We start from the raw sequence: 23,234 nt of genomic DNA, 5'->3' as shown, positions 1-23,234 counted from the left end.
TTGCTTTTATTTTTAGAGTACTTTATCTAGGCCTGAAAGTATAATAAAATGAATAATTCATTTTAGTCTTCACATTTTATTAGACTAATTCATCCTCCCGAAAGTATCCATTTATTTTTTTTTTGGAAAGAAAAAAGTACCCATTACTCTTACATATTTTCTTATGCTAAGTAAAATCAGATTAAATTTTTAAAAGATAGAAGTTATTAAAAAAAATTATTGGAACAAAATTAAAATGCAGCCACGTAAGGCACTACGTGCCTTTATTTCCTAATAACAAAACAATATATCACGATGAGATTTTTTTTAATAGAGACGATGAGATTTATTTAAAATTATAGAAATAAGCAAGTTTTCACATGCATGGAGGTTAAGATGCTATTAAAAGTTACAGGCAGACTAGTCACAAGAGTTACTGCACACAAGAATGAGGCATTCACTTTTTTTAATACATTTTATAATATATTTTTAAATTTTTTTTCATCACATTAATTATTTTGTTTCACCTTCTTTCTCCTTTCTCTGTATGCCTTTTTATATATCATATAAAAAAATATATAAATACAATTTTCTCCTTTAAGATTTCAGACAAAGGGAAGACTTCAAACACGTCAAGTCGTTTACTCAGTCAAAAGGAGAAAAATCAACGAATGATATTTATTATTAATTAAGGATAAGACTTTTACACGATAAAATAATGATAGAAAGATAAAAAAAAAAGTGGGTGAAAATATAATAGAGAGGAAGACAAAAAGAATAATGTTATAGAATCTGTTACAGAAATATATTCTACAAAATTTTCATTTTTATGACCAGACATAATTTTGTTGGAGGTAGTTAGAATTATTATTAATAACAAAACTAATATAATTTTTAAAAAGATATTATAAAAAAAGCCGTAGAAAAAATGATAATTTCTTTATTTTTTTAATATATTTTGGGAAAAAATCAAAAACAAAGTATAGAAATATGATATAACTTAAAATTATTAATTATTAATATATATGAATTAAAAAAAACAACAACCATGGACATTTTTTATCGGGGATGTTAGCCGCCGTTGCCAGCTGGTGGCCACATAACAATTCTTATTTTTTTTGTCAAAAAAAATAATCTTATTTTTGTACTATAAAGTGGTTGGGTAGGGACTTAGTGAATGAAATACAAATTAATGTTGTCGAATTCTGGTGGACCAAGAAAGACTTAGTGTATTTAACTGATCCCATTGTTTTTATCTTCTCACAACTTCTCTCTCTCTCTCTATTTACACTTCTCTTCTGTGTTTCTTAGAAGAATTAAGATGGCTACCTTGACTGTACCTCCAGTTCCTCCTTCCCCCAGAGATGATGCCATGCAGCTTTACCGTGCTTTTAAGGGTACCCTTTTCTCTCTACAATTTTGTTGATTATGCTTGTAAATTGTAATCATGCCTTAGAACTTTAATTAGGTAGTTATTTGTTTGAAACTTCCCCTTGAGGAAGATGCTGTTGCTGGACATAAATATTCAAGTTCAATTTCATGCCAGCATTAATTTTAATCTAATGTTGTATCAACCTATTTGCATGCAATGGAGATATAAGGTGGATTGGATGGTTAAGGAAGAAAGAAAGAAAGATGTGAAAGATCGCGGATTCGATCCCTCTGCTAACAAAACTAACATTCTAACAAACTATCATTTGCATGCATGCTTTAATTTTGAAGTTTGGATACAAGCCCTGACTGCCAATGTTGTTTACTTGTTATATGATGTTAATTGCTAACTTAAAGAGTATTTTTCATCTTATTTTTATTTTTCAAGAAAATGTACCTTGTGAAGAGTCTTGAATGACTCTTCTTAGTTCTTACAAAGAGATTTTTGTGAAGAGTCTATTTCTATTGCTCCAGATTTACTCTACCTTAACTTGTACCCTTAGATCCTTGAGTTGAGACCTTTAATTTCGTTTTGATCCTGTGTTATCACAGGATTTGGGTGTGATACAAGTGCTGTTATCAATATACTTGCTCATCGAGATGCTACACAGCGTGCCTACATCCAGCAAGAATACAAAGCAATGTATTCTGAGGAACTTTCCAAGCGCTTAGCTTCGGAGCTTAGTGGAAAGTTAGAGGTACTAAATTACTAAAATAAACTAGATTTATAACTTCGTGTTGCGGAGGTGTTAATTTGCTTAGTTACAATTAGTAAGTCAGTTAAAAAAAGGACAAGGAAGCATGTGAAAAAGCTGGTACAACTAACAAAGAAAATATATATATCCTTAATTGTACACATAATATCATCATTTGAGAAAAATAAATGGTAGTATCTTTTTTTGAACACTAAATGCTACTATCTTAAATTAGACACATATTGGCTAAATTAACAATGTTAGTTTAGGCTGATGTGACAAATGTTCATATGATGTGGCATATTTTACAATTTGCCATGTGTCACCTAGTTAATCAAGTTAGTATGATAAATTGACCTAAGGATCAACTAGGTCTAATAAATACACTTTAAGGGACTAACGTGAAATTTTTTAAACTCAGTAGACCAAACTAAAACCAAAAACAAGATGGAGGAACCAAAAATGTATTTTAGCCAAAATAAATAGATAGATTATACTTTATTGTATGTCATGAAGTGTATTACCTAGTGATCGTGGTCACATTATTCATTTACTGTGTATATAAAAACACCTATGTATAGATAACAAAATCATAGGTATCTTAAAATTTAGAAAAATGGCTAAATGTTTCCCAATACTTCTGGTTTGTCTTATATTTTTTCTGTTAATCAGACTGCAGTTCTGCTCTGGTTGCATGACCCTGCAGGACGTGATGCAACAATCATTAGGAAGTCTCTAACAGCAGACAACAAAACCCTTGAAGGTGCTACTGAAGTTATATGTTCACGCACTCCATCGCAGCTACAATATTTAAAACAGATCTATCATTCTATGTTTGGTGTTTATCTTGAGCATGATATTCAAACAAACACCAGCCCCGGCGATCATCAAAAGGTGAGGTTTCTGTCTGTAACTTTTATGAAAGGAACTTGAGCTATCGTGAATTAGTCATGTCAAGGGATCTTAAGTTTACAATCTGAGTGGTGTTTGTCTTGACATGACATTAAAACACCTATGGGGATGCTTAAAAAATGCAGTTTCTCATTGTCCTTGTACGTGGCTTTTAGGAAAGACACCTTAGCTATCACAAATCTGTCACATTAAGGGTTCTCTTTGTCAGCTGAAGAATTCATAATTATTCCTATCCTACTTCCTAAATAGTTCTATTATGGGCAGTAATAGGTATTCATGTAGAGTTTTCCATATCTCTTGTAAATTTACAATAGCTCATGCTCAGCAATTTTTAAATGGATCACAGTGTTATGGTAAGGCTCTCTAATTGGCTTCATTTAAGACTATATCCATATAGGCACTAAAATCATCTTTGGATCCATAATATAGGATTGACTTCGATTGACTGATCAACATTTTCAGTTTAAAGTTAACTGTGAGAAGGGATATTGCTTCTCATAGGATAGGATGCAAAAATTTTGTCTCATGATTCTTTGATTGCTTTCATGATCACATCCATGAGTTCCTTTCAAGTTATTAAAACAATGGAGCTGTGCTGCTTGTTATTGATGCTTTTGTGTATAAAACTTGCTTCAGCTCTTGCTTGCATATATAAGCACACCTCGTCATGAGGGCCCCGAGGTTAATAGAGAAATTGCTCAGAAGGATGCAAAGGGTCTTTACAAAGCAGGGGAGAAGAAACTGGGAACTGATGAAAAGACTTTTATCCACATATTCAGTGAACGGAGTGCGGCGCATTTGGCTGCCGTCAGTTCTTATTACCATGACATGTATGGTCATTCACTGAAGAAGGTATCTTGAGCATTTTTTATTTCTTTATTTAATTTTATTCTTTCTTGGAGGTACTTTTCTGGTGCTTATTCAATATAAATTTATCAGGCAGTAAAGAATGAAACATCTGGGGCCTTTGAACATGCACTTTTGACAATAATCCAATGTGCTGTTAATCCAGGAAAGTATTTTGCAAAGGTATTCCACTACACTGCAACTGTTGGTAATTGCTTCTTGTAGTGTTATGGGAACAATTTTTTTGTTCAATGACAAAAATAAGATACTTATGCTAGGCTTATTCTTAAAAGAATTAAATTGACAAGGATGTTGGAAAAGTATTTTACTATATAAAATAACAGTGTGTTTGTGTTACAAGGCAGGGAACTATTATGAAAGGTTTTAGGCCTCTTTGATTTCCTTCTCATTTTTTTATTTATTTTAAAAATAGTTCACTAAAACAATTTCACATTACTCAACTATCAATTTCTCATCCAAAATCTATTAAGTTCTGAAAATTGTTTCCAAAACAAGCGTTTTAAAAACAAAAAAATAGAAACAACTGAGTGATATTTTCTCATTTTCTTCTTCTGTTTTCATCTTATTCAACCTCAATTTCACACTCTATTTTGTGCCTTGCACCACCCTCCACCAGCTGTCCCAGTAACCTTGTTTGCTTGCATTTTGAAAACTGAAAACAGTCTCTGAAAAAAAAAAAAAAAGAAATCAAACACACCCTTGGTATTCTGAAACCAATTTGTCTTTAGTCATTTAGAGTAACATCTTTACTTCAAGGGCATTTAGAATAAGCAGATTGTATTAGCCGGGTCATTTGGATTCGTATAAGTTGTGGTCATTGGTAGCATATTGCATTATATGAGTGTTTGCTTGCTTGTAGTGATTTGTGCTCTATTATCTGCTAGTGGCCAAAAAAGCCAATATTGTGGGAATTGATTCTTAAAATATGTGTGTGTGTGTGTGTGTGTGTGTGTGTGTGTGTGTGAGTGAGTGAGTGAGAGAGAGAGAGAGAGAGAGAGAGAGAGTCATTTGATTCTTGCAATATGAATGAGAGAACCTTTTAAAATGTGTTACCACCATGCAGGTGTTGCATAAGGCGATGAAAGGCTTGGGGACTGATGATTCCACACTCATTAGGGTCGTTGTGACAAGGACTGAGGTTGATATGCAGTATATCAAAGCTGCATATTTAAAGAAACACAAGAAGACTCTGAACGATGAAGTACACTCAGAAACATCCAGTCACTACAGGACTTTTCTTCTCTCACTTTTGGGCCCTAATCACTAGCCAAGATGTTCAATGATGTAAGTGGAATAAATTCACCCTTGATGTGTAAATTTGACTGTTTTTAGTGCTTTGTGATCAATGTAGCCGACAACTTGTAGAATAAGGCCTTTGTTGTTGTTGTTGTTGTTGTAGTGCTTTGTGAGTGTTAATTTATCAGCCTATAGCACAGATGAAGATTTGTTGTGTATTATTTAAGTATGCTTAACTATTTTCATTTCTTGTTTCAACAAATCAAACATTGACAATCAAATAGAGGTTAGAGAAGCTACTATTTTCCATTCAACCTTACATAGATGATTGATATTAGTTTTACTTAAAATTAAGCTTGATTGTCTATGCAAGATTGAGGGGTAAACATTAGTTTATTTTAACATCTTCATACAGTCTTATAAAATTAGACCCGCATAACTATCTATAATTTGTTACTTTTTAGAACTATAACTATAATGCAAGGCTAGGGGTTCTTTTGAGATTTCTCTGCTACAAAATATGGGTAATGTTTTTCTCACTTGCCATAAGATCGAAAGGGAAGGAAAAGTGAAGATAGAGAAAAAAGTGAGAGATGTTATAAATAGGAGTTTAATTTTCACACATTGTAAGTACAATTTTTTTTATATATTGTTGATTAATTAGAAATCATTTTAAGAATGATTTTTAAGGATATTATTACCAAAATTAATAAATTTATGATATATAATTATTTGTGATTATATGATAATAAAACAATCACGTTATAAAGTATTTAAAATCGTAGTGTAGATGAGAAAATTCACTGGTTTTAACTTGTCGGCCCAAATTATGCACACAAACTCATTCCATTCACAAGTCTTCTACACGTTTATAATGAATATTTATATATAAATTCTTAAACAGTTTTCCTTGACTAATGTGAGACTTATTCTCTAAAAACTTTATTTTTTTTAAAAAAATACTAATTCACACGACAATTTGCATATAAGAATACGTCATGGACTACCATTTTCATCTAGCTTGCATGGGTTTACCTTCGAGTTCTTCTTTATTAATTCGTTTCAGCCACTCATAGTTGATGGTTCTTTCTATTACTCCTCAAATTTCCTTTTCTACCATAGAAATTTATGACTTGAACGTCCACACTATTTACCCATTTTCCTCCTTTCCTCTGGTACAAGATACAAGAGGCTCGTCACGAATAATGACACAAATGTTTAACAATTTTTCCTTAAGATTGCTAATGGGCCAGTGGGGAGCTAGTATAAGGGCCCTGCTAGGCACACCTCAGCGAAATTGCTGGTACACCAGCAATTTCGCATCGGATCATCTCATAGAGATTATCTTGATCCGTATGAAGATGATCCGTGACTTTTCGATTATTAGCACAACACTCTAATCAACTGAGCTAATGAACCAATTACATTATAAAATAAATAATATTATTATACATAACACTAAAATTTCTAATGTATATTTATTGCGCATGTAAATTTAAATAATAAATTTTGTGATAATTAATTTTGATATAACTCATACAAATTATATAATCCGTATTTTTTTTATAAATAAAAAATATTTACTATTAAAAATTTTAATATATTAAATTTTTTAATAGTAAATATTTTTTACGGATTAAATAATTCATATAAGTTATATCAATATTAATTGTCACAAAATTTATTATTTAAATTTACACATGCATTAAATATATATTAGAAATTTTAGTGTTATGTATAGGTACATTATTTATTTTATAATATAATTGGCTCATTAGCTCAGATGATTAGAGTGTTGTACTAATAACCTGAAAGTCACAAGTTTGATTTTTGCTTGAGCCATTAATTTTAAATTAATTCATCACAAATATTTTTCAAAAAAATAAAAAAAAAACTTTTGAATTGGACTTATAGATCATCTGATACAACCTTTTACGAAAGGGCAAAATTAGAAAAATATGAAATTGATGGGTGTACCAACAATTTTCGCCGGATGCTAGTATAAACATATGCATATTTAATTTGGGCTCTTTGAGAGTACCTGGTCCAAGAAGAATTATATTGGTCCATTTTTCTTATTAATGCATAAAAGTTTTAAATATTATTTTAAGATAATAAAATATATGTAATAGCATAAAAGAATTTTATGTTATCATATTGGTCCATTTTCTTAGTAATGTGTAAAAAATTTAAATATTATATTAAGAGAAAATAATTTGTATTAATAACATAAAAAATTTATAGTATCATCTCATCACAAATTAACATGTATATATATATTATACCTTAAAATTATAATTTGCAATTGATTAATGATATAATTTTTTTTACACTAACAACATATAAAAATTAAACTCTTATATTTAAAACAAAAGATGATAAGGATAATTTGAGTAATTCAAGTGTAAAATTAGTTGACTAATAAGTTTTAGAATAACGTCGAAGTGTTGCCTTGTTATTTTTTCTTTTTTCTGTAAAACAGATACTATTATACTTTGCAAAAGCATATCCAAGCATGCACCTAGTCTTGCATTTATGTTGCTTTGGATCTTTCTTCATAGGTCCTTAGCGTAGAACCCGTGGTTTAAATAGGATTAAAAATGTTATAGCTTTATTTAAGGAAGAAAAAAAAATGGCATTCCCGTTCGTCAAAGTCTTAAATATTTTTGTAAGACAGGTTTTTCTTTTTTTAGAATAAGCTTAATAGTTCATATATAAATGCAATAGATTTTAAATTTTGTTTTACAGTGTGCTAATTTTCTCCCTTATTTACTAAATATTTATTTATTGGCAAGAGATCAAGAGTCCATGATCATGAATAGTAATGGTACATAAATATGCTTAAAAAAATAAATAAAAAGATAAATGCATTGAAACACAATCAAATGGGGCGCCATAATTAAGATCTGTCTTTCGCGCCTCTTCTTTCTTTTTTTCTTTTGAGAAGTCTTTAATTCGCTGACAAATACGTCTTGAAAGATAAAAATATAAAATTTAGTTCATGAAAGTGTAAAAAATGTGATAAATATGTCCTGTTATTAACTTCCTTCCGTTACCGTTAGTAAAATAGCCTACTTGGCATGGAGGGACAAATTTGTCACTGAAATAATTGTCAACATGAACATATTTGTCATAATATTTTTTTTTACTTTTTCGTTTTTCCACTCCGCTGACAAATGCGTCCTTGAAAGATGAAAAAACAAAAAATTAATCCCTGATAGTATAAAAAGTGCGAAAAATATATCCAGACGTTAATAATTGTGACTAATTATTATTATTATGTGTTTATAATTTATTACTCCTATTTGTTTAGTATTTATGCAATATATTTTTTAAATTTTCTTTTAATATATATATTTTTATTATTTTGATTTTCTTGTCAAACCTTAATATTTGCTGTTAAATTTTTTTATCTTATACCTCATATTTAGATTGAAAATAATGTGTCAAGAATTTTGAGTAGAAAAAATACAACCGGTCACGGAACCAAATTTATTTATTTATTTATTTTAAAAAGAGAATTTGATCAACTTAAAAAAAACAAATCTCACAAAATTTAAACTAGATAAAGTTAAAGTAAAATTATAAGTTTTTTTTCTTAATTATATATATATATATATATATATATATATATATATATATATATATATATATATACACCTCAAATATAAAAGGCTTTCATTTTTTTAAATGATAACTCAATTTTTTTATATCATAATTACCATTTAAAAAATGAAAGCCTTTTATTTCTTGGAATTTTTTATTTCTTCAATTAATTATTAATCTTTATTACGTACCTTATCATAATATGTCAAATGGAATACAAGGTTGTTAGAGCCCCTAAATCAACGAGAGGTACAACTCTACATCCTAAAAGCAAAGAATAAACCTCTGTATTAATTTTTTTGTTTTAAGGTTAACCTCTATATTAGTTTGAGAATTATTGTATTTTTTTTATTTAAATTATTTGGATTCTTTATTTGTTAATAATTGTTTTCATTTCATCCAAATTATGTATAATAAGTATTATCTCGAATGAAAGCACATAAGATTTATCCAAGGGATTCCTTCATATATATATATATTATTGATTAAGAAAAAAAAACTTATAATTTCACTTTAGCTTTATCTAGTTTAAATTTGGTGAGATTTGTTCTTTTTTAAAATAGTTGATTAAATTCCCTTTTTAAAATAAATAAATAAATAAATTTGGTCTCGTGGTCGGTTGTGTTTTTTCTACTCAAAATTCTTGACATATTATTTTTAATGTATATATGAAATATAAGATAAAGTTTTTTTTAACAGCAAAGATTAAGGTTTGAAAAGGAAATCAAAATAACAAAAATATATATATTAAAAGAAAATTTAAAAATACATTACATAAATATTAAACGAATAAGAACAGTAAATTATAAACACATAATAATAATAATAATAATAATAATAATTAGTCACAATCTATTATTAACGTTCAGATATATTTGTCACACTTTTTATACTTTCAGAGACTAAATTTTATATTTTTATCTTTCAGGGGTATATTTGTCAGCGGAATGAGAAGACAAAAAATCAAAAAAATATTTTTTACACTAGATGCATTTGTCAGCGAATTATACATTGAGGGACAAAAGTGACTATTTACCCTTAATTATAACACACTTTTTAAAAAAAGATTACTAAAAATTATAAAATTAAAAGTGAAATTTATTAAAGTATGACTCATCAATTTGGGTTTTTCAATTTTGTGTAATAAATAATAAAGAATGTATTAAAAAGTATATTTCTTCTATTTCTTATTTTCTTATTGCAAATGTCTCTTCCTCTTAATCGAAAAATTAAAACTTCCTAGATGGAGTGTGTAACGATAATTTGATCTCTCTTTTTTTTATTATTATTATATTCACTCTCTTCTCCACTTTAAGAACAAATTTTTCCCATTTTAATGTGTATATTTTTTTATTATATTTAATGTGTATATTAAAACTTTAAGGTGGATCTTTTCTAGATTGGTCAGAAAAAAATTTGGTCGAAGGGAAGAACTTATGTAAAAAGAAATTGTGAAAAGGGATTTGTTAATGCTTACATATACATCCATTTAGGGTCATTCTTCCTACATCTAATAAATATCTTTTACACCCAACATATTTTTAAAAATTTCAACTTTATCATTTTCTACTTTTTCTTTTTTGTTCCTTTCTTTTCTCTTTTCTTTGTATAGCCTACGGATTGACAATCCGTAAGGCACTGTTCATTTCGAATTTTTGGTGCGTCCGTTAGTCTCCTCTTTCTCCTTCGCGAAGCTAGTGTTAGTATTGCTCATGGTGTGTGTTTGTTGTTTGTGGCTCCTTCCTAGTTTCTCCTCCGGTAGTTCCTTGTCATAAGGTCAGGGTCACTCTGTTTTGCGAGAACGCTCCAACCATATAAGATCAATATATACTTAAAGGAGCACTCAAATCGAATATCTTTACCCTAAGGCCTAGACTCCGAAGAATCCGTTAGGGTTTCACCTTCCTGATTCAGGTTCAACCCCTAAAACAATTTTTGCACACAAACACTGCTCATGAATTATACAATACCCATGACCTCACACTCGGTTTTCAAATATGTTTAACACATTGCACTACAATTTAACACTTTAGGTTCCTAACTAGGAATCATACATTTTCTCTTTAACATTGCGCATAAACATTTTTCTCAAGGTAAACACCAGTCAGATTATTGTATAATTCATAGCTCACACACACAAGTATTGCTACATCAAGTATTAATCACACACTTATTCACAACCAAATTTCACAATAAACAATTTTAACATATCACAACATCACAATCCATCATCACATGTTTACGTATATCTCACAAATCAACGCATGTTCAACTTTGCATTTATACTCAATCCCAATAACAATTTATGATCTCAAAGCAGCATGTTATCTCCCAATTTATCACATATTCAATTTATCACTTAGGCACAATTATAATCACAATTTCGTAATCCCAATATAACAATTTATCATGCCAATCTAGCAAACTTTGTCCAAGGTACAAAAAATTTATACAAAAATGTTTGACGTAATATCGGGAATAAAACCCCTCAAACAATTTAACATAATCATATCAAAATCAATGAATCAAAATCCTAGGTTAAGAACACAAAAACACAAAGATCACTCAATTTTATCAACCAATTCGCATCATGACATTAATTGGTCTGTCAAACACAACAATATCGTATTTATAATCTTAAAGGAAAAATTATAATTCAATAAACATCCCAAAATAAATCTCAATTTGATCTCGTAAGGATCCCTACACATGTTCATTATAACCTGATGAGGACATGACCAAGAGCAAAGGCAAGGATCCACTTGAAGGACTTGGAGGACCTATGACAAGGGCTAGAGCAAGGAAAACCAAGGAAGCTCTTCAACAAGTGTTGTCCATACTAGTTGAATACAAGCCCAAGTTTCAAGGAGAAAAGTCCAAGGTTGTGAGTTGTATCATGGTCCAAATAGAGGAGGACTAAATGACACACTTTGTCTCAATTTTAGAGTGTTTAGTTTGTCTAAATAATGGTCCAATTTTTGACTTTTGGCTGACCAAAAATATGTTTTGGGTTAATCAACTAAAAGGGCTTTAGTTAGTTTAGTTCAAGTTGTAATAAGGGCCCAATTGGCAACCTAGGCATCAGCCTTTTGGGAGACCAAATGGTGGTTGACTTGAGGACTATTGGGGGTGACTTTTGGCTGACTTTTGGTTCATATCATAACCCCAATTGCGATAAACTCATCCCTTGCCTCTAAGAGGACTCACGTGTGTAGTTCGACAATGATAGCGGCATCTCTAGTAGTTCCCTAAGATTCCTCAAGTTTTTTCTTTGTTTGCTCTCTTAGGGTTTCCAAGCGTTAGAGAGAAGGGAAAGCGATTGTAACCTCCATTTTACTGTCAATGTGTGAGACTAATTTCTCTCTTCAAAAATATTATTTTGTAAATTCCAACGGTGATGATGTGCCAAGTTGGGTTCCAAAGGTGATGTCAACATTTCACAACAATCCAACGGTTTACGAGTTCGAAATCTTAGTTTTACTCGAACAGGTTTTAGGTGTCTGTGTGAAAAGAGAAAGCTCAGTACGAGAGACATTTCATCTACCAGATACATTATCTCAAAAATCCCAACGGGCATTGTGTGCTAAAATGAGTTCTGAACCACGCTTCCAAATTTCATGATGATTTAACAGTTAAAGAGTCCAGAATCATCATTTTACTGAGATAGATTTGAGTGTATTCGAAAAAAAAAAAGATGGTTTTGGAAAAGGAAGAAAGGAAAATGGATTTGAGAGCAAGAGAGAGTGCAGATGTATCGTAAATGTAAAGAGTGACCCATTAAGTTTCTATTTATAGCTAGGGTATCCTGGGCCTTTTATTTATTCTACTTTTTTTATTTTATAAAAATGAACTCTATCTTATTTCCTATCAAATTAATAAATAAAATATCATTTTTATTTTCCTTCAAACCATTATTTATTAAAGTTATTTCTCCTTATTTATTTAATTATAAAAACCTCATCATTTTTCTAAACTCTATTTATTTTAAAATAAAAATCTTTTTTTAATTTATTTTATGAAAAATGAGGTGTTACAACTAATCCTTATGGTTCATATAGATTGTCAACCCATATGGATCATATAGATTGTCAACCTATATACGTTCAATACACATAAAAAAAACTCAAACAATATAACTCACGACGGCTCACAGTAGCGATAACAGAATAAAGGCGGACACCAATGACGAGCATACATGGATTGATGAAGATGAACCACAGATTGATGAAGAAAACCATGGATTAAAGAGAAGAAGATGAGAGAATTTGAGAGGAGAAATGAAAAACGCGTGAATGAATGATGCAGATGGACAGATTCTGAATCCGGATTTCACATTTAAGCATTAATGAAGGAGGGGAAAAATTAAATTTTCACTCAAAATGATAGGTGTAGAAGAAATGGTGTTGGTGCTAGAAGAAAATCCCGTCCATTTATTGCTCTAGCTTATTAGACAAAGCAAATGGCCCTAAACCAAAGAGATACCAAATATTTTTAGGAATTTTCTTTTGGTTGGACTCTGAATAGAATCACGACTCTATGACATATGACAAACCATAAAACTTACTAGTTTGTATTTTGAGAAAGAAACAAATGACCTAAAAAATTATTAATAGGAAAGAAAACATAAATCCTTGTACTAAAAGTAACCAAAAAATAATTAAAATGATTTTTTTCCTTCAACAGGGTTCAAACCCTAATTACAGGGTTGGCTTAAGGCCCAAGAAGCCCAAGCAAGGGCTTTAGGCCCCCTAAAAAAAGGCCCCAAAATTTTTTTTAGTACTAATATACCTCAAAAAATTTTATTATAAAATTTTATTTGAAAATAAATTTTAATTAAAATATTATAAGTAACTGTTAATATTTTTATTGGTACCGTAAGTAACAATGAATGAACAACAACTCTTCACCAATATCATAGCTTAATTTAGAAAAAAGAGATTTAATAGTTAATAGCTAAAGAAACCCAAAAACTTTTCTTTTATTTCTATTCTCTTTATTCTCTTTCTATTCAATTCTAATTTTGTCTTCTTTTCTCACTATCTCTCATACTTATTTGTCTTGTCTTCTCACCTGCTTCTTCAGTTTACTTGATTATTGTTTTACTTTGACACATTAGCTAATAGCTCCTCAGTACCTATTTGTTTATTCTCATTTCTTATGTGCATGTGTCTCTATTTGGAGGATAGAGGGAATAGTTGGCATTTCTTCCTTTTGAATGTGTCAATATTATTACATACTTACATGTTCCTTTATCAAATTATAATTGTCTTTTCTATTGAAAAGTGTTAATTTAATAATTTAAAATCTTATACATAGTAATAGTCTCATTATTGTATTGACAAATGACAAGTTTTATATATATTATTAAGCTTCTACCCCAAATCTTGATGAATTGCGAGATTGATCTCAAAATAAATTTATTTTTTTATTGTTTTATTAATGAATAATGATTAATCTCAGAATAATTTATGCTGGTTTAACAAAAAGGTTGAAATTTGGAAATTAAGTTTAAGCACTTATCAAAGAAGAAAAAGAGACTTGAGACTTCAAGATACTACGATCAAGTTCATTTTCTTGACAACCAGAATCAGGTTTTATTATTTTAGCTCATTCTTATTTTATATACTCATCTTTGTAGTGTTTTATATATTATAATTTTTAATTTCATACAAAAATATATAAGTATGTCAACTAGAAAATATGAATCAGGCTATTCAAAACTTCAGGAAAAGAGAAGAGTCGAGGCTTTAATTGCATCACAAAAAGGAGCTATGGATAAATTTATAAAAATAGATGAGAAAAATGAATTAGAAAATATAGGTGGGTGCTTTTTGAATGAAAGAGATAACAATTTAGATATAGGTGAAAGCAACAATAGAGAAGTAGTTAGTGATGAAGATAATTATAATTATGATTCTCAAACTCATGATAACGAGGAGGAGATTGGGAGATTAGATGATTCTACTTTTGAAAATATATATGATCCAAGTCAATGAAAGAATATTGATACGACTTTGAGATATTTATTAGTAGAAAAGGGCCCTATTAAAGTTACTGATATGGATTTCCCAAAGGATAAATATTCTAGGCACTTTTCTTCATCAAATTACATTAAAAAATTTCCTAATGGAGAGAAACATGAAAGAAAATGGCTAATTTATTCTAGAGATTTGGATAGAGTCTTTTATTTTTGTTGCAAATTATTTAATGTTGTTTCTTATACAAGAAAACTAGCTAACGAAGGTAGTAAAGATTGGAAAAATCTTAGTGCTAAGTTGAAGAGTCATGAAATAGAGAATGGGCATATTACTACCATGAATGCATGGATTGATTTGGAAATGAGATTGGTAAAAAATAAAACAATAGACAAACATGTTCAAGAACAAATAAATAAAGATAGAGAACATTAAAGAAATGTGTTGTTAAGAATTATTGCAGTTGTTAAAACCCTTGGTAAAAATAACTTAGCCTTCCATGGAAAAAAATGAAAAGAACTACCAAGAAGCTAATGGAAATTTTTTAAGTCTAATTGAAATGATTGCAGAATTTGATCCAATCATGCAAGAACATATTCGTTGAATTAAAGACAATGAAATTCACAACCAATACCTTGGGCATAATATACAAAATGAGTTGATAAATCTGTTAGCATGCAAAATCAAAACAAAATTATAAAAAAAATTAAGGATGGGAAATATTATGTAATCATACTTGAGTGTACTCTAGATACAAGTCATCAAGAGCAAGTGTCTTTTGTATTAAGGTGTGTGGATATTTCATCAACTCCAATACAAGTTAATGAGTATTTCTTAGAATTTTTAAAAGTAGATGATACAAGTGGAAAATGTCTTATTGATGCTATTGTAGATGAATTAAAAATTGTTGGACTTGATATTAATGACCTTAGGGGACAAGGATATGATAATGGATATAATATGAAAGGAAAACATTAGGGTGTGCAGAAAAGATTCCTTGATATTAATCCTAGATCATTTTATACTCCTTGTCGTTGTCATAGTTTAAACTTAGTACTTTGTGATATGGCTAACTTTTGTCCTAAAGCTACATCTTTCTTTGGTGTGTTACAACATGTATACACTTTTATTTTCTTCTTTTACAAAAAGGTGGAAAATTTTACAAAATCATATACATAGCTTAACACTTAAATCATTTTCACAAACATGTTGGGAAAGCCGTATTGAAAATGTGAAAGCGGTAAGATTTTGAACTTTACAAATAAGAGATGTTTTATTTGAATTAGCTGAAGCTAGTGATGATCCTAAAATAAAAGGTGAAGTTGATTGTTTTGCAAATTATAAGCTTGAAAACTTTAAATTTTTGTTAGGCATGATTATTTGGTATGCCATTTTATTTGCAATTAACTTAGTAAGAATTTACAATCAAAAGATATGTGCATTGAGGAAGCTATTGAACGAATAAAAGGTCTTCTTTCATTTTTTGAAAAGTATAGGGAAAATGGATTTGAAAATGCATTGATTTTTACCAAGGAAATTGCTTTTGAAATGGATATAGAGCTTAAGTTTCATGAAAAACATATTAGTCTGTAGAAAGAAACAATTTCATGAAAATGTTGAGGATGAAATTGTAAAATCTCTTCAAGAATCATTTAGAACTGATTACTTTTTGTACATCGTAGATAAAGCAATTATCACATTTCAAAGTATATTTGAACAATTTAAAATATATAAAGATATTTTTGATTTTTTATTTAGTGTTAAAAAATTAAAGTTACTAGATTGTACACTTTTGAAAGAGAAATGCCTAAATCTTGAAAAATCTGTGAAACATAATAATTTGTTGGATGTTGATGGATTAAATTTATTTTCAGAATTAAATATCTTAAAGGAAATTATAGGATTGGAAAATAATAAACCAATTGACATTCTTAATTATATAAAAAGAATAAATTCTTTTTCAAATGTGTATATACCTTATAGAATAATGTTAACGATACCAGTGTCAGTTGCTTCAGCTCAAAGGAGTTTTTCAAAGCTAAAAATAATAAAAACTTACTTAAGATCAACAATGTCTCAACAAAGATGGAACGGATTAGCATTATCATCTATTGAAAAAGAAATTAATTACGATAATTTAATCGATAATTTTGTATCACAAAAAGCCTGAAAAATTAATTTTAATTAAAACAATGATAATTTTAATAAACTATTTTATGAGTAAATAAAATGCATCATTCTTAAATTTGTTTTATACCTCTCAAATCCTTGAGCCACCCCTGCCTAATTACCAAGGGAAAAAGATCTTAGTTACTACTACACCTTTTTTTTTTATACATAGTTACTAATACACTAAATTAACTAATAAAAAAAATTTCATAAATATTAATGCTAAATATTTTTTCTAGCAAACCTAAAGCAAGAGCTTAGGCTGGCTTATGATAAGCACTACCATAAAGTAGCTGAAGACATTGCAAGAGTAACATAATACAACAATTGTAGAGACTCAAGCTTTTAGATAAACAACAATCCTGATAGATTCTAATTTGTAATTGTAGAAAAACATATTTTTTTTATTAATTATTTACCAAACTTGAGAAACATAGTTTTTCATAGTATTCATGATTCCTAAGAAAATAAAAACTTTCCGGCTATCAAAGTTACATTAGACTTTATGTGTGCTTATGATGCTATTTAAGTAAAATAAAATTAAAAGTTAAAATAGATGAATAAGTTTTATCTTCAATAAAATATTGTTAGGTATGCGGGTGTTCATAAACCGATTCAAAAAAACTGATAAAAAAATCAAAAATTAAATGGATCAAAAAATTGTAAAACCAAAATTTTTATTAGAATAATTTCATATTTAATTTTAGAAATAGATTCAAATTAAACTTATATATATAAATTAATAATATCACTCATTTTTATTTCTTATATTTTTATAAAATTATCATATAACTTATATCTATTTATGAAATGACATATATTTTTACTAATTATTTGAATTAAGATGCACAATTATTCTATTATTAGTTATATAATGATATATAAATAAAATATTTAATATTTTAAATTATTTATATTATATATCTTATCTTTTATTTAATTTAAAAAAAAAGTTATAAATAAGATTAAAACTTAGGATTAATCCAATCTAAATCGTTTTAAATTAGATTGAATGAGACCAAATTAATAATTTAAATGAAACCAAGTTGATAATAAATTAAAATGAAAATAATGAGGTAAAATAATTTTTATCTAATCCAATCTACCGACATACATGGTAGATGGATGACCTAACTAGGATTTTTTTTCTTAAATACACTTTCTCTCTCCTGCTTTTTCCCAATCAACACTACTTTATACTTTAATTTCTAATATACATTACTTGGGATTTTCTCTCCCCTTTTTGTTTTTTTATAATTGAAAATATTATAAAATATAAATATTATATTATATAATTTTTTAATTGGTTTTAAAATTACTTATTTGTTAAATTAAATTTTATAATTTTATTTTTTTATTTTTTTAAAGAAAATAATATTATTAAATATAATTATTTTTGTTTTATTATTTAATTAACTTAACATATTTTTTAGGTGAATATTTTTATTTAAAATCTGAATTTTCTAATATAATTATATTACTAAATATAATTAGTTTGTTTATGTCATTAGATTTAATTAAAAATGAGAAAACTTTTTGTTTAACAACTTATTTATAGAAGAACATTATATTGCATTAGCAATACAATACTTAAACAATTACACTTAGCGAAGGAAAAACTTAAGATGAAGATATATTAGGACAATTGTTTCTGTTATTACCATGTTGCCAGCAAATTGCATATTTTTTTTTATTTTCCTGTTAATTTATTTTTCGTCCATCTCACTAGAATGTGAGTTGAAATGAGACAACCCTCTGTCGTCCTATTTCTACTTGGAGCAGGACCCACTGATCTCGTTCATATTCTTACCACCGAGTGACAACAAAAAATAATTGCTAATTAAATATCTTCAAAGATATTTTTAATATTTTTATTATAAAAATAGTTCATATTTAGCAATTATTAGTATATTTTGGATATTTTAATCTTTTCTTTTCATATCTGCAAGCCATAAATAATAAAAATATCAATTTTTATCGTTTAAGCAGAAAATAACTGTTAAACAAATACTTTTAAAGATATTTTTAATATATTTTTATTTAAAGATATTTTCAATATAGCAGTTACTACTCTTTGAAAGGAAATTTTATGTATATAGCAGAAGATAAATGTATCAATTATTTTTTTACTGTGTTTTTTTGGTTTATTTTAATACTACTAACTAATTTTCTTATTTTTTAATTAACGAACATAACAAAAAAAATATCAACAACACATAAATTTAACTACAAAAGTACATACAAAGTATCTAAAAGATCATACTCTAATTTTATCCAATTTTTTATTTTCCTTTATCTGTATATTTTTTCTTTAATAAAATAAAAAAAATTATAAAATTTAATTTAATAAATAAGTAATTTTAAAACCAATTAAAAAAATTATATAATATAATATTTAGATTTTATAATATTTTAAATTAAAAAAAAACAAAAAGGAGAGAGAAAGTCGCAAGTAGTGTATATTGAGAATTAAATTGCAAAGTAGTGTAAATTGGAAAAAAGTAAGAGAGAAAATGTGTATTTACGGGAAAAAACAAATTTTCATGGTAACCATTCGTGCAGGTGAAATTAGTAAAATTATCCGTGAACGCATTGAGCAATATAATACAGAAGTCAAAATTGTAAATACAGGTACCGTACTTCAAGTAGGCGACGATATTGCTCGTATTTATGGTCTTGATGAAGTAATGACGGGTGAATTAGTGGAATTTGAAGAGGGTACTATAGGCATTGCTTTGAATTTGGAATCCAAAAATGTTGGTGTTGTATTAATGGGTGATGGTTTGATGATACAAGAGGGAAGTTCAGTAAAAGCAACAAGAAGAATTGCTCAAATACTTGTAAGTGAGGCTTATTTGGGTCGTGTTATAAATGCCCTGGCTAAACCAATTGATGGTTGAGGAGAAATTTCAGCTTCGGAATCTTGATTGATCGAATCTCCTACTCCTGGTATTATTTTGAGACGTTCCGTATATGAGTCTCTCCAAACAGGACTTATTGTTATTGATTCGACTACTTTATTTCTAGACAAAAAGTAAAAAGCCCCTTATCAAATTTGAACCAATGACTTATGCCTTACCATGTCATTACTCTACCACTGAGTTAAAGGGGCCCTGTTTGATTCAGTTCCTAAATAAGGAACTAGCCAATATGACTAGTACATCTAATTGTTAGTGCGTATACTTATTATATAAATTTATATAAATGAGATTCTAATATATGTACATCAATATATAATTTATATATTTTGCATAATGACTTATCAAAGAACAAAAAATGGTATTTACCTAGTGAATAGAAAATAGTAAAATAATAATAATTTTTTAATATTGGATTTGACCAATATCAATGGAATACATTATTTCAAAATTGAGTCTAGAAGTCATTCTAATCATAACACCAAATTCATTTCATTGATACATAAATGTACTCACCAAATCAAATATTTCATCGAATCATTGATAAATGGATTCCATTTGTCCTGTCCCTAAACCAAATTCGTATTTTATTTTGATATTCTTTTAAAAAACTTGTTGATCTCTATTTACCCAATTTCCAGATTTATTATCGTTTTTTTATTTCCCGGCTCAGGATTAAATATAAATATACCTAATACCTATCGAATCTTAGTAATAAAGGACAGTGAAAGAAATGAAGTTTTAACCTACCTTTCTTTCCAACAAACCAATCATTCCCGCAAAGGATTTTCTCTTTTGAAATCAAAATGATTAATAAAAAATTTCTATGGAATTTTGAAAGATGTAATTTTTTTTATCAAATCATATCATTCCATTAATCCATTACATTGACAATTCCAAAAAACTGTTCATACTATGAACGTAGTATAATGGCGGTCGGGCAAGTATGCCCCCATCGTCTAGTGGTTCAGGACATCTCTCTTTCAAGGAGGCAGCAGGGATTCGACCTCTTTTGGGGGTAGGGTGCTACGAAAGGAGGTTGATCATGAATTTTCAATAAAAACTGAAATGTATTCTTCCTATTCCTGGGTTGATGCTCGAGCGGTTAATGGGGACGGACTGTAAATTCGTTGGCAATATGTCTACGCTGGTTCAAATCCAGCTCGGTCCAATAATTTGCCAATCCACTATGAAGCTATATAACCTATTTATTGTTCTCCGGGAATGACTGATGTGCTCTGATACGGAAGAATCCAAATATTAAACATCCCTATTCTTTTTTTTTTCTTCTGTATTCTATCTTTCCACAAATTCGAATCTTGCTAATAATCTCGATTTATATCAAGATCTATAAATAGAAAATATAAGGAAAATGTTCACTTGTTGACAAATATACCAAATTTGTCACAAGTAGTAAAGTACTCAGAAGTCCAAATGTCGAATCCACAAGGACTTTGTTTGTACTTAGATTAATGCAAACTCAATTTAAAAGCAATAGATAAAGAATTTAAGATAAAGATAAGAAAATATAGTAGATAAGATAATGATTTATAGATGAAAATAAAATATTTAAATTAAAAGATGATAAAGATAGAAGATAAAGAAAATAAAAGTAAAAGATAAGAAAAATAAAAGATTAAGATAAAGATAAGATAAGAGAAATAAAAGATAAAAATAGAAGATAAAAGAAATAAAATCAGAATTTGATAAGGTTGGGACCTGGTCTGCCTTGTTTGCCTAGGCTGTATAAGTTTATGATTTTTCTTTATCAATCTAGCTGACTCTGTTCTACCCACATCTGTTCAATTACTTGCCCCTGATTATAAACCTATCTTATTTATCTATCTTTCAAATTCCTTTACAAAGACTCAAGAAATAAAATGCAAGAAGTATGAATTCTAGATGTATACAAGAATGCACGAGAATAAAATTATCATTCTATTCCTAGCAATGATTTTCTTATGAAGTCCTTTCTTTTGTTCTACTAGAAGTTACCCTCTGCTCAGCGTCTAACCCCTAAAACCAATGCATGCATACCTTCTTTAAATCTTATTTAGAAGTTATCCTCTTCCGAGCGTCTAACCCGTAACAGACTATAAAGATGAATAATGCAAGATAAAAGCAGAAAAGATAATAGAATAGAAAACACATTATTTGCATTGATAAATAATAAGTACATCATACATCGCTTGACTTTTGAGCCTGCCAGGCCCTAACTAGGAGTTTAGCCACATGGCCATTGAGAGTTTTACAATGGATGGGGTATAAGAACTGATGGGATATAAAAACTGATGGGATAAGGTGAAAGAAAGGAAGTAAATGAAACCCCTGCTAGAGGGGGTTCTATGGTGTTTTTTCTGCTAAATTTTCCTTTCTGATATTTTTAATATCTTTTGGATTTATTTTGAGACTTCCTGATATTTTGGATATTTTCTCAATTTTTTTCTTTTTTTTAATCTCTTATTTCCATATCTGCAAGCCATAAATAAAAAAAATATCAAATCTTAATATTTAAGCAAAAAATAAATGCTAAATAAATATTTTCAAAGATATTTTAAATATATTTTTATTATAAAAATAACTCATATTTTGCAGTTATTAGAAAATATTTAAAAAATATATTTTTTTTCATTGATTCCATTTTTCAATCGATTTGTCAGTAACAAAAAGATTGCTCGTAATCTGTGTCAATCTCACAAAAGTGCATATCAATATATACAAAAATCCGCCTCTTTCATTCAAAATGGTTCGAATCCAAAATAGAAAAATAGAAAAAGAAAAGCGTTTGAAAGAAACCGTAAAGATATGTATACTGTACACTCCTTTCCCTGGGATTGTAGTTGTAGTTCAATTGGTCAGAGCACCGCCCTGTCAAGGTGGAAGCTACCCGTTCGCCCCCCCCCCAAAAAAAAAGAAAAGACATCCATTCATTTTTTGTGTGAAAGGGAATAAAATGGATAAAGAAAATATTATTCCTAATAAGGAAGGAAAGGAAATTTTGAATTCCATAAAAAATGTGTCTTTTTGTTTTATTTAGTATGGATAAAAGATCTTCCTATGTTATACTATTTAATTCTCGACAATGAGTCGATTTGATAACTAAGACATTGTTATTCATGATATTGATCCAATTTGATATCATCAAAATCCAATTTATATCATTGTTGAATTAAGTATCGATGAAAGATTTATCATCTCTATGGGATTAAGTCCTGAATTTTTTATTGGAAATTTAAGATAAATAAAACATATTAAAGATTATGGAAGTAAATATTCTTGCATTTATTGCTATTGCACTGTTTATTCTAGTTCCTATTGCTTTTTTAATTATAATTTACGTAAAAACGGTAAGTCAAAGTGACTAATTTCACTGAAATCTGACTTAATTTTTATCAATGTAATCAATAATTAAAAAAATGAAAAAGGTTTTCGATTTTTGGTCTTAG

At 28.5% G+C, this 23,234-nt stretch overlaps 1 protein-coding gene and 1 pseudogene across 2 annotated transcripts; both read left to right on the top strand.

Annotated features, from left to right (window-relative positions):
• Window positions 1–1,163: 1,163 nt before the first annotated feature.
• Window positions 1,164–5,415, top strand: LOC100802168 (annexin D5-like; annotated as a pseudogene). The gene is made up of 7 exons (XR_416049.4): window positions 1,164–1,208; window positions 1,291–1,376; window positions 1,963–2,108; window positions 2,778–2,999; window positions 3,654–3,869; window positions 3,957–4,046; window positions 4,948–5,415. The product of XR_416049.4 is annotated as an annexin D5-like (transcript).
• A 13,998-nt stretch (window positions 5,416–19,413) lies between these two features.
• LOC121172850 (ATP synthase subunit alpha, chloroplastic-like) lies at window positions 19,414–19,770 on the top strand. Its single transcript, XM_041005493.1, has one exon. It carries the CDS (start codon window positions 19,414–19,416, stop codon window positions 19,768–19,770), a length of 357 nt encoding a protein of 118 aa, XP_040861427.1.
• The last annotated feature ends 3,464 nt before the right edge of the window (window positions 19,771–23,234 follow it).

Source organism: Glycine max, chromosome 9 (assembly GCF_000004515.6).
Source record: "Glycine max cultivar Williams 82 chromosome 9, Glycine_max_v4.0, whole genome shotgun sequence".
NCBI classification, from domain to species: domain Eukaryota; kingdom Viridiplantae; phylum Streptophyta; class Magnoliopsida; order Fabales; family Fabaceae; genus Glycine; species Glycine max.
The sequence above is the reverse complement of the archived record's forward strand: the minus strand, read 5'-3'. Positions and strand labels throughout refer to the sequence as shown.